Genomic DNA, 12,655 nt, shown 5'->3' on the forward strand with positions numbered 1-12,655 from the left:
GCATTCGCAAGTATCTTGAGATGGAGCATGTTTACCATAAGCTTCCTGAAGTGTTCAGAGCACTTTTCTTCAAAAGAAAGTAATGAATTAAAACTTCCCACAAATGCTCTTTTTTTGGCATGAAATTCGACATTTATAAGCATAAAAATATCTATGATATTAACACCTTCAACAAATTTGACATACGAAGTTTTGAAGCTTGCTGTCAATACAACAAAATAGCATACATATCAAATTGCTTATATATCAACATATGTGTAACTCCATCTATTAAAAAAATCCGCATTATGAACTGGTACACCTAGTAGATGCTGGGCTTTTAATGATATTGCTATACTACTTCTATTGGGAATTGCTATTATTTTTCTGTATCAAGCCATCATTGCCCTAAGGTCTATTTGACTTTAGATTCTGAGTTTTTAACCACTGTGCTCTATTTCTTTCCTCAAAAGTAGTATAATAAGATTTTATGTGATTGTTATGTCAAATTTGTTATCATAAATGGTAGTACAGGATTGGAATTCCATTCATAACAGCCACAGTTTCTAATAAGATCTCTTTTATGCCACTATCTACAACAGAATACTGAACTATGGTGTACCATTTTCTGACACATTAAAATTATTTATGTTCCTGTTTTTCAGTGGATGATTCAGAAGCCACACAAAGCAGCAACATTTTTTGGTTGCATTGGGACAGATAAATTTGGGGAGATCCTGAAGAGAAAAACTGCCGAAGCGCATGTGGATGCTCATTACTATGAGCAGAATGAGCAGCCAACAGGAACTTGTGCTGCATGTATCACTGGTGGCAACAGGTCAGTGTAATTCCCAGGGAAGCCTATACTCACTCGCTATTTCAATACTGGTAAAATCTGAATTCCAATCTAATTTTGGAATTTAGATCTCTTGTTTATAATTGCTTTTAATGTTTGATAAACTCTTCCTTATATCATTTTTTCTTTTTCTTTTAAATTGCCCTTGTTGAACCTGCTGTGGTCTTCATGTGGTATAGTGGAATGAAATTTTTGAGATTATCTAATCTAGCATCTACTCCTTATAATTAGAATCAGAGAAGGAAAACATTTTATTCAATGTCTTATAGCAAGCATTTTGCTAAACTGGGATTAGAAAGAAATGTTCTTTTCACCATATCCTGAGTTTGGATACATGTACATATTCATATGTATTTTTAACATATACAATATTATGTTATATCCAGTCTCATATGAATTAGGTCATCTAAAGCATTTCTGGCTAATAGTCATTCATCCATATTAAACAAATTTAGTCATGGGTAATATACCACTCAAGAAACAACCCATTGCATTTCTATACAATTTTACTTATTAAAAATTCTTCTGTAAGTGACCTTTGAATATATACTTCAGGGCTTCCCATGCATTGGTTGTATTTGTGCCTTTTGCAGCTACATAGAGGTTTTCTTTCAGTACTTTCATACATCGCTGACAATATTGTTACCATATTACTCATCAGCAAGGGAGAAATAAAATAAACTTTTCTAACTGTTATATTCTTAGAATCACCAAAGCTGATCTTTTTTAAATAGTGATTCATTGGATAGTTTATGTTCCTTATAGCTAGAAGTATTTAGTCTGTTCTCTTCCATCTCTTGTCTCCCTTCCTTCCCCACCCTTTTTATTTGCCTCTTTCTCTTCCTTTATTTCTTCCCTTCTCTCTCTTCCCCTTGGTCATTTCCTTTTTTTTAGTTCCTTTTATTTTTGGTCACTCTTTGACCTCCAGAAAATGTATGTTAAGTATCTGACACTATTATGGCAGTAATCATTAAATAAATAAAATATAACTTTCAAAAATAGAGTGCCAGAATCTTCCAAACCTTTCTTATAACTATATTTTTTATGTTTAAAAAGGTTATGATTTTGCCCTGACCGGTTTGGCTCAGTAGATAGAGCATTAGCCTACGGACTGAAGGGTCCTAAGTTTGATTCTGGTCAAGGACATGTACGTTGGTTGCGGGCTCATCCCCAGTGGGGAGTGTGCAGGAGGCAGCTGATCGATGTTTCTCTCTCATCGATATTTCTAGCTCTCTGTCCCTCTCCCTTCCTCTCTGTAAAAAGTCAATAAAATATATATTTTTAAAAGTTATGATTTTAAGGTTTCAATGAATAAACCACTATTGTTCAAACATATTTGAAATATACTTATTTAAACCTTTTCATTTTTTCTTTTTCTAAAACCAACATTAATATGCAGGTGCAAAGACAGAAATGGGTCAAGTTTTGCCTCTGATACCACTCAAGCTAGAGAAAAATTGAGAAATTATTTTTGTATGCTAAAGAGCAGTATGATAATATTAGGTTTTCCAGATGTTAACAGCTTGATTTATATACTGATATTATGGTTATGATGCTCAGTATTGTGCAGATAATTTTGGAAATTTGAAACTGAGGGAAACCCTCCCTATCTAATTCATTATCCAAATTGTGGAACCTAACATATTTGGATAAATTGTTTTAGATAGGGGTGGTAACTCTCAGTACCACTATCCAAAACGCAGGAATCAAAGAGTTTAGGTAATGCAATAATTTTCTTAATCCAAGTTCTCATTCTCCAAACTCTGAACCAAACACATTTGGATAGTAAGAATACTTGTATTTTTCTTTTGGAAAAACTGAGTAGTTTCCTATCAAAGAGTAGTGTTATTATCAAAATAGAGTTTAGTAATTGATACCACAAGTGTTTGCTTTTATTTAGTAACCATTTTTGTCACAATTTTGCTAAATATATGATTACCTAAATATTCTGTATAAATCAGGATTAATTATTCTGATTTTGTAGTATAGTTATTTGCATATAAATATATTGATGCATATTACTCTTATTTTCATTCATCTAATTGAACATAAACAAATATTCTCAGTAGTCAGTTGGCATATGAACAGAAATATGTTTTGGAAGAGAATTGATTTACTTTTTTCTTAACAAGAGGAACCAATCATATAACCACAATCTTAAGTAATGAGATGATATTTTATTTGTGAGGATTTTTGTACAGTAACTACTATTGATTACAAAAGTGGAAAACTGCCGGGCTGCTGTGGCTCATTGGTTGAGCATCAACCTATGAACCAGGAGGTCACATACACACACACACACACACACACACACACACATATATTTAAAAATGAACAAATAAAAAAGTGAAAAACTGTCAAGTTATTAAAATTCTGAGGAGGAAAAATATTTTTATTAATTTCATATGTAATGTAAGTAATTATTAAGTTTAATTGTTGAGCAATAATAAAAAGCTCTATGAGGCACTTGTAGCAAGATTTTAAATGTAGTATCCTGCTTAGATTTTTCTACTGCAAAACTGGACCAGGGCACGGAGGTTTCAACTCTAGAAACTAATTTAAATTTATTCCAGTCGTTAACATTTAATGCTTGGCAAATTAATTTCACATAGTAAATATAGTCTTTATATGTATTTTGTAAAATTAATCCCATACTTGGCTTTTAAAGCATTAGGTTAAAGAAGAAATGTATAGTGTATTGATACTTAAAAACTGAAGTTTTTATTTGCATATTTTTTATGCATAATGGCATTATAGCTTTGTTTCATAACTGCATTTTGAACTATTAAAATGTAGACAGTAGATAATCTTAGCACTTAAATATTAAAAAGAAACTTAAATGCCAGTTTCTCAAAATACCAGGTGGTATTTAGAACAAGGATTAATATCTCTGTTTATCTCACAGGCAACATAGAAGCCTCAGGAGTTCTCAAAACAAAATTCATTTTATTTACATTTATTAAAATCAATATACAACAGTTTTGAAGAAATAAAATATAAGTTGAAAAAATATTGTTAATTGACTGTATAGAAGTATATGACAAGTTTGCAATAAAAGGAATAAGTTGTATATCTGGGGCAAAAAAACTTACTTTGCTTTTTGTTGTTGTTTTAGGTCCCTTGTAGCTAATCTTGCTGCTGCCAATTGTTATAAAAAAGAAAAACATCTTGATATGGAGAAAAATTGGATGTTAGTAGAAAAGGCAAGAGTTTATTATATAGCAGTAAGTATTTACCTAATTCAAATTTCCGGTACATGTTTACACTATAAATTATAGTTGTTAGCTGATGTAAATTTTTAAATAATTGTCTTTTACTTATACTGCAAATTACTCATCTCAAAGCATATGTTCACTATTTAACATGCAGAATAGTAATATGATCATTCTATGGTAACATAATTTGTATTATTTACCTTCAAGTCTACCTCTTTTGGGATACATTATACATAGATATTTCTTAACCAAGTATCAAATTCCTGTAAAATCTGTTTCTTAAGGTCTTTTGAAGTAATTCTGTGAATTTACATTTTATATTTTTAGGCTACTTCTGAATAATGCATGCATTGTATGGAGAAATATTAGTATTCTAAATATTCACTGCAAACAGTTTGAGCTTATTTACCTAAAAAATCCTAATTGCTATTTATTCCATAGTAATTATCATGATACCTTTTAATTTAATATTTCAGAAATATTGATTGTGACAAATCTTTTAAATCTAGGAATAAGGGCAGCATGTAATTAGAATTATTAAGTCTTCTGACATGAAAGTAATTGGTTAAGAATTTATTTCCAAGATAAGACTGATATAAAAATCCTCCTGAATTATTCACCCCACGAATATTTTGTTTTTATATAATCTGAGTTAAATGTGGCTGACCAAAAATAAGTAGATACCTTTGAAAAATTAAAAGTACCTCATAAGCATATAATATATGGTTTTGACATAACAGCTTCTGCCACTCACTACCTGATCTGTGAAACTGCTGGTAACACGTGTAAAAAATTGATTATCTAATAGGAACGTGCTTATTGAAAATATAATTATTTCTTTCAGTCTAGTGTTAATGTCTCCTACAGCATGTTTATGTGCACTGCTGTAGGCTTTACAAGGTTGTTATTGATTCCAGTGTATAGCAAACCCTACCCCTTTATAAATGTCAAATAAATGCTTACATTGAGAGGATTATTTAGAGGAAAGACATTTTACCTCTTGTGCCAGTATATGAGAAAAACATTTCAAAACTAAAAAATTTTCTCTTTTAATCACCTTCTATTTCATTTTATTTTGCAAAATGTTCTCTTTTTTTTGTTAATGTCTAGGTAGCGTATTTTTGTAGTGAAGGTTTTTAGGGAGATTTATTAAGTATTTCAAACCACCTTACATTTGAAAGTCTGATTTTCAAAGAGTACTTGATTTAAATTGTGACATTAATTATGTTATATTATTTATATTGACTATGATGTATGACAATATATTCTGATGGAAAAGTATTTTAACTGACAGTTACAATTGTCTCTATTTAAATGTATAGTAATTGGACCCCAGATCATGAACTAACGTGGAAACAACTCATGTTTTAACAGTTATGCACATGGAAGCCATATTGCCAAGTTTGAGTGAATGGGGAATTTTTATAGCAGCATGGACCTAACTTGCAAACAACTCATAGTTTCAGCAATTATGTACTATAATGCATCTAGCTAACTTAGGGTGAATGAAATTTTTGTAAGAGTATTAACTATTTATACAAGTGCTATTTTGTATAAAGTATGGAGTGATTAGTTTTGGACAAGTTAATAAAGAAAATAGAATTATTCTTGAAACATGTGTAGTGTATTAGCCAGAAACAAATATCAGAATGGATTCTGGTTGATATCTCTGATGATAGCTGTTAGCCTTTAGCTTCTATTTCAACAATTTCATAAAAAGAATGCTCTTTTACATTGCCAGGTAAACCTATAAATTTCTCAGAGTTTGGCTATTTTAAAATACTTCCGAAAATAGTAGACATATATTAGATACCTGGGATGCTGTTACTGTTGGTGGACGTTCAACAGATATTTATTTTGTTAACAACTAAGAGCATAATTTTTATTTATTAAAATCTGTGAAATATCTTGTGAAATGTAATATTATTTTCATGTAGACATTCTGCAGTTCTTTTAAATCTTTAATTCCCATTGAGCACAGAGCATCCAGTTTAGTCTTTTCTTAGCCTATTTTCAAAACAAAATTTTTGATTGAGTAGGTGTAGCTGTACTTAACCAAATAGATGGACTCCTTCCTACTTTTAAGTTCCATAGAATCAGCAGTCTTCTCACATCATCATTTTAAACTCCTGAGGTTTTAACAAGTTGAATTTCTGGGAACCCTTTAATTACAAAAAGTTCTTGATCTAAGGAAGCAACTCAGTATGTCTATTCAACAAGTTTCCAAAATTAAGACATCTGTCTGCATTATATAAAACTAGAGGCCTGGTGCACAAAATTCGTGCACTCGGGGGAGGGGGTTATACCTCAGCCAGGACTGCGCCCTCTTGCAGTCTGAGACACTCAGGGGATGTCCGCCTGCCATCAGTCAGACATCCCTCTTGCAATCTGGGACTCTTGCAGTACAGGACCCCTCACTCCTTACCGCCCACCTGCCGTGGAGGCGAGAGAGGCTCCTGCCACTGCCGCTATGCTCACCAGCAGTGTGTCCGGCTCAGGGCTTCTGGCTGAGCAGCGCTCCCCCTGTGGGATAGCACTGAACTGACCACCAGGGGGCAGCTCCTGCTCTGAGCATCTGCCCCCTGGTGGAGCAGCTCCTGCATAGCAACCGGTTGTTCCACCATTGGGTCGATTTGCATGTTAGGGTTTTATTATACAGGATAAACCAGATCTACATATTCAACAATTCTTCTTCCCACTATTCCAAAAATTAGTAGTGAGCATTAAGATAATTCAAAACCTTAATCATTTTCTTTGTCACATGATGTAGTGAAGCTAAAATGCAGAGTTCACATCAAAAACTTTCCTGATTTAAAAAAAAAACTGAAATGGAATGTGCTCCATTCAACATTCTTCTTTGGTTTAAAATAAAGTGTTGGCATCTTTTTTTTTTCCTTCATTTTTTTTTTGTACCTTTATAACAAGTACACTATTTATGGCATGTAAACTCAGTTTTTTTCATGTTTAAACCAAATTCCTTGTTAATTGGTGATTAAGGATTACTAGTTATGTGATAGGTAATTACATTTTTAAAAATATAAATCTCGCCGAAACAGGTTTGGCTCAGTGGATAGAGCGTCGGCTTGTGGACTGAAGGGTCCAGGTTCGATTCCGATCAAGGGCATGTACCTGGGTTGCGGGCACATCCCCAGTAGATGTGCAGGAGGCAGCTGATTGATGTTTCTCTCTCATCGATGTTTCTAACTATCTCCCTTCCTCTCTGTAAAAAATCAAAATATATTTAAATATATATATAAATCTCAAGATTCTCTTCATCTGAGCAGCAGATTGGTGTGTGTGTGTGTGTGTGTGTGTGTGTGTGTGTGTGTGTATATTTTCTTGTCTTCCAGGAAATATTTCTTATAATAGCCCCCTAAGACTACGATATTTAGGAAAGTTTTATAAACAAGGTAGGAAATTAGAGACATTACTTTTTCTAAACTTTGTATTTCCTTGTTAAGGCAATATTTATGTGCTATGAAAAATAAGAAAATTAGCCCTGGTTGGTGTGGCTAAGTTAGTTGTGCATTGAAAGGTTGCCGGTTTGATTCTCAGTCAGGGCATGTGATTTTCAATCCCTGGTAGGGGGTGTGCAGGAGGTAGCTGTTTAATGTTTCATTCTCACCTCAATGTTTCATTTTTCTCTCTCTCCCTCTCCCTTCCTCTCTTTCTAAAAAACAATAAAAATCTTAAACAAAAAAAAACATATGAAAATTAGCACTGTGTTTCAGCCTCCTCTTGATTTGGAATAGTTATAATTTTATTTTTGCATTTTCAGTTTTTAAACACTTGTATTCTGTTCTATAACCATAATTCTTACAGCCTCAATTCTACATTTAAATGAGTTAAATGCTTTCCAACTAATTACCCCCATTTCTTTATTGTTTATTTTTATTACCCTCAATTAGCTGCATTTTATCATCAGTTTTTCCCCAAGGAAGGACTCAGAGCTCCTGTGTTCCTGAGTTTTTATTTACTTTTTGTTGCTTTTATATAGGAACTAGTGTCCTGGTACATGGATTCATGCACATTGAAAGGAAATTAATTAGAAGAAATATTTTAATATCTCTATTTGCCCTTTCTCTATAATAGAAATGTCAACCAAATTCACAATCGACAATGACAGATTGAAACACACATGTGCATTTGGCACCAGCTAAAGCTTTATATGTATTGCGCATGTGTGAGTCAACTTAGCCTTTTATATCTATAGAATACATTTGCTTAATTAAACCTGCTTTCTGATTTACCTAAACTTTTTCCAGCCCAGTGAAGCACCCCAACTTCTCTTTCAGGTAATCGTCCACAACACAGAAGTAAATATCCACATGAATCACATTGTTATTGTAGATCATGTAGGGAGAACAAAGGGTAAAATATTTAACTGTAGCAGTGTTTGACTATATTCTGCGCTTGAAAAAACCTGAGGTCATTTTCAGGTTCCACCATTTCTTACTTCTTTTCAGTTGGGTCAGGTTTCTAAGTGTTCTAAATCTCCGTTTTCTGTCTAATGAAAAGAAAATAGGATTCCACCGAGTCTCCTATCTACCTACTCCAGGACTTCTGTGAGGACCAAATGAGATGAGGCACAGGAAAACATTTCACAGACATTTGGTTAAAATGTAAAATGTTTCCACCTGGCTATAAAGCAAGTCAGGTTCCTGGGCTGAAGAAACTACAAGGAGGCTCGTCATGGCTAGGGAGAGGAAGCTGGGAGTTGCTATGTGACATCATTACCCGGCACCCACAGCCACCATTTATGGGTTGGTCTGGCTCTGGGCCGTATTTTATGCCATAGGGTCTTGGCAGCATTGGCTGCAATTTGGTGGGTTGTGGCTCTGGGCTGGTGGTGGGGCCTGTGTCCCACTTGAGAGAAGCCTAGTGTTGGTTTGTCCGTGCCAGATCCGTGGTGATGTTTATTTTTAAATGGCCAGTGCGTGTCATGGCAGCTCCTGCATTGAGCGTCTGCCCCCTGGTGGTCACTGTGCGTCATAGCTACTGGACAGATGGACACTTAGCCGTTTATATATATAGATGACATGTTTGGTGTAATATTTTGTGAAACAAAGTACTCTGTAGACATTGCTTTATTGTCTTCTAGCATATTTTATGGGAAATCTAAGTTCAGGTTGATTTTTTTCTTTACTAATCCTCTTTTCTGCTTATTTTGGATTTTCTTTGCTCCTCTTTTAATCTTCTTCCTTTGTCTCCCCCACCCCTTGCTATGTGAATTTTATTGAAAAAGGTAAGGTCTCCTTTTTTACCACTAAGTAGTTTTCCTTTTGTAAATGTACCACAGCTTTTTTATCCACTCATCTATTGATGGGCACTTGGGCTGCCTCTAAATCGTGGCTATTGTAAATAATTGCAATGAACATAGGGGTGCATATATTCTTTCAAATTAGTGTTTTAGGTTTCTTTGGATATATTTCAAGAAGTGGAATTGCTAGGTCATAAAGCACTTTCATATTTAATTTTTGAGGTAACTCCATACTACTTCCCACAGTGGCTATACCAATCTGCATTCCCACAAAGTGTGCATGAGTATTCCCTTTTCTCCACACCTTTGCCAACACTTGTTGATTTATTAATGACAGTCATTCTGACATCTCAACTTAGCAAGGTTGACATTGTAACATTGTACAAAATAATAAGATCCAACAATATGTTGCCTATAGGACATGCACACAAATAAACACAAGTAACTTATGGTAAAATAAATACATACATGTTAAAAATAAATACATGTTAAAATAAAAATATTAGTAGGTTTTAGTATATGTGCTGCCGAAGCGAGCACAAAATATTAGTAGGTTTTAAGTAAAAGGGTGGAAAATGATATACCATAATATCAGTAGTAGAATTTTGCATAGAAATCTATGCATTATTTCTAATAATTCTTTTTTTATGAGAAAAAGTTTCCTTACAAGTTTCAACTACACTGTAAAGCACAAATTAGCATGCAAGTTTAGGCTTATTATAGGGAGAATTTTAAACATTGGAGATTAATCAGATATTTAAGAAATAGGTTTAACAAAAGCTTTCAGTACCTTGTGACTTATTTTACATAAACTAAGTCAGCTGCATGTGTGTCCTTTCTTATTCATTGAAAAATAATTACTATACACGTGAAACCTTTATAATTTTATTAACCAATGTCACCCTAGTAAATTCAATAAAAAGGTAAAAGAAAATGAAATTCCTTGATTTGAGACTTTTCATTTTTACTATAGACTTCTAGTGCTACATAGAGTTTTCTCTAAGCATTGATTTGGCTGCCTCCCACAAATTTTGACATTTCATTTTCATTCAGCTTGTAATACTTTCTACTTCCTCTTTGCTTTCTTCTTTGAAGTGTGTTGCTTATTTTCTAAACATGGAGAACTTCCTCCTATACATTATAAATTTGTATATTCCTTTCACAGTTCTATCAGACTTTTCTTCTTGTGTTTTGAAGCTCTGTTAAGTGCATAAAAGTGTAGGGTTGATTATTTGGCCCATTACCATTTATTTATTCCTCGTAATAGATTTTGTCCCAAAATATACTCTGTGTGAAACACTGGTATTAATATAGCTAGTCCAGCTTTCTTTTGACTATAAATGAAAGAATAGTGAATTATAGTTTGTCAATAATTATCTGAGAATTATTATATGGGACTTGGAGTTTGAATTTTCCTTTGGTACCTATGCTTGCTTCCTTCTTTCTGTGATTTTTTTTTCAGTTCCCATGGTTTATTGTAGATCTTCTTTTTCTCTGTCTGTATTTATGTTGTAACTCCATCTTGGTTTTATCTCTCCTCAGCCTAGAATCTTACCATTTCGGGGAATGTAGTTTTTGTGAGGGTATGGTTTTCAAGTGTTACTAGTGTTTGCCTCTGGGATCAAGAAAGGTATGATTACAGGCAGGTGCAGGAATTATAATTTGGAGAATTATAAAACTTTAGAGGAAAGGAATAGAATTCATACTTGGAAAAAAAGGAGTATTTGTTTATAAAAGACAAGTAGTAATCAGTAATAATTTTTGGGTTTTCTGTCTCTTTGCTCTGATTGGGTTTTCTACTAAAATTCTTATTGACACCATGAATAATAATTTTTATTAGAACTGTTACTTAGACTCAGTTTCAGTATCTTTATCAGTAATCTGAAAGTAATAACTAAAGTACTTAAAATGAAGTGACATCATAAACTATAAGAAATCTAATCTAAAAAATCATATATTTGAAATTTTACATGTTAAAAAGGTAAAATGTTGAATGAAATATACAATTGCTATTTTTTTGGATTTGTTTACCATTTCACAATATTTACAAAAAGTTATGCTTACAGCCCAGCTGGGTTGCTTACTTTTTTTGGAGCATTATCCTGTACATCAAAAAGGTTGCGAGTTAGATTCCTGGTCAGGGCACATACCTAGGTTGGGGGCTTGATCCCCAGTAGGGGGTGTGCAGGAGGCAGCCAATCAATGATTCTTTCTCATCATTGATGCTTCTATCTCTCTTCTCTGTCTCTCTCTCTTCCTTTTTCCCTTCCTCTCTCTAAAATCAATAAACATATCCTAGGGTGAGGATTAGGATATGCTCCTGGCTGGTGTGACTCAGTTGTTCAGCATTTACCTATGAACAAGGAAGTCACAGTTTGATTCCCGGTCAGGGCACATGCCTGCATTGCAGGCTCAACCCCTAGTAGAGGGCATACAGGAGGCAGCCAATCAATGATTCTCATCATTGATGTTTCTATCTTTCTCCCTCTCCCTTCCTCTCTGAAATTACTAAAAATATATCTAAAAACGAAAAAAAAATATGTTTACATAAAACTTCATTAGAAATTATGAAAGATTCTTTTGATTATGCTAAAGAATAATATGTCATCTGGCATTTTTACCTTTGTCATGAAAAGATTTTAAAGGCTTATAGTGAAAGTGAATGAATTTGTCTTAGAATGTTAACCTATTAGAAATTTGGAATACTATAAAAGGAAATGAAAGATAGCAATGACTATATATATTTGAGATTTACTATCCTCCCTCCCAAATTTTTTTTCAGTTTAAGGAATCTTATTAACATATAGACAATTATATAACTTCATTGCCTTAAACCTTATTAGACCATAGAAAAAGCCCTTGTTACGTCATCCTTTAAAATTGTGCTATTATAATGAATACTAGTGGCCCAGTGCATGGATTCCTGCACATTCAAAGGAAATTAATTAGAAGGTGGCCAACAGGGCAGAACTGAGTGAGATGGGCTGGACACACCCTGGAGCCAACCTCCTGCAGTCCCTCCCCAGCCGGCCACACATGGGGTGCACCGTGGCTCAAAGGGCGTCTGCGGAGTGAGCAGGGTCCCTCCAGCAGGTGGGGTCCCTCAGCCTGGCCACCAGGGGTCAGGCTGAAATTGGCTCTGCAACATCCCCTGAGGGGTCCCAGAGTGGGAGAGAGCACTCTGCAAAATTGCTATTGCTCAGCAGCTCCTGCGTTGAGTATCTGCCCCCTGGTGGTCAGTGCACATTATACCTACCAGTTGGTCAGCCAGTCGCTTAGCCTTTTATATATATATATATATACTAGAGGCCCGGGGCACAAAAATTTGTGCACTCGGGGGGGAGG

The 12,655-nt window shown here is 34.2% G+C and overlaps 1 protein-coding gene across 1 annotated transcript in view; it reads left to right on the forward strand.

Moving 5' to 3' along the window:
* Window positions 1-12,655, forward strand: part of ADK (adenosine kinase) — a 330,393-nt gene that overhangs the window by 235,688 nt on the left and 82,050 nt on the right. Inside the window, exons 5-6 of the mRNA XM_006761032.2 lie at window positions 645-817; window positions 3,951-4,059. Of these exons, the coding sequence (XP_006761095.2) occupies window positions 645-817; window positions 3,951-4,059 (282 nt within the window). The remainder of the gene's footprint in view (window positions 1-644; window positions 818-3,950; window positions 4,060-12,655) is intronic.

Source organism: Myotis davidii, unplaced genomic scaffold (genome assembly GCF_000327345.1).
Source record: "Myotis davidii unplaced genomic scaffold, ASM32734v1 scaffold134, whole genome shotgun sequence".
Lineage (NCBI taxonomy): Eukaryota > Metazoa > Chordata > Mammalia > Chiroptera > Vespertilionidae > Myotis > Myotis davidii.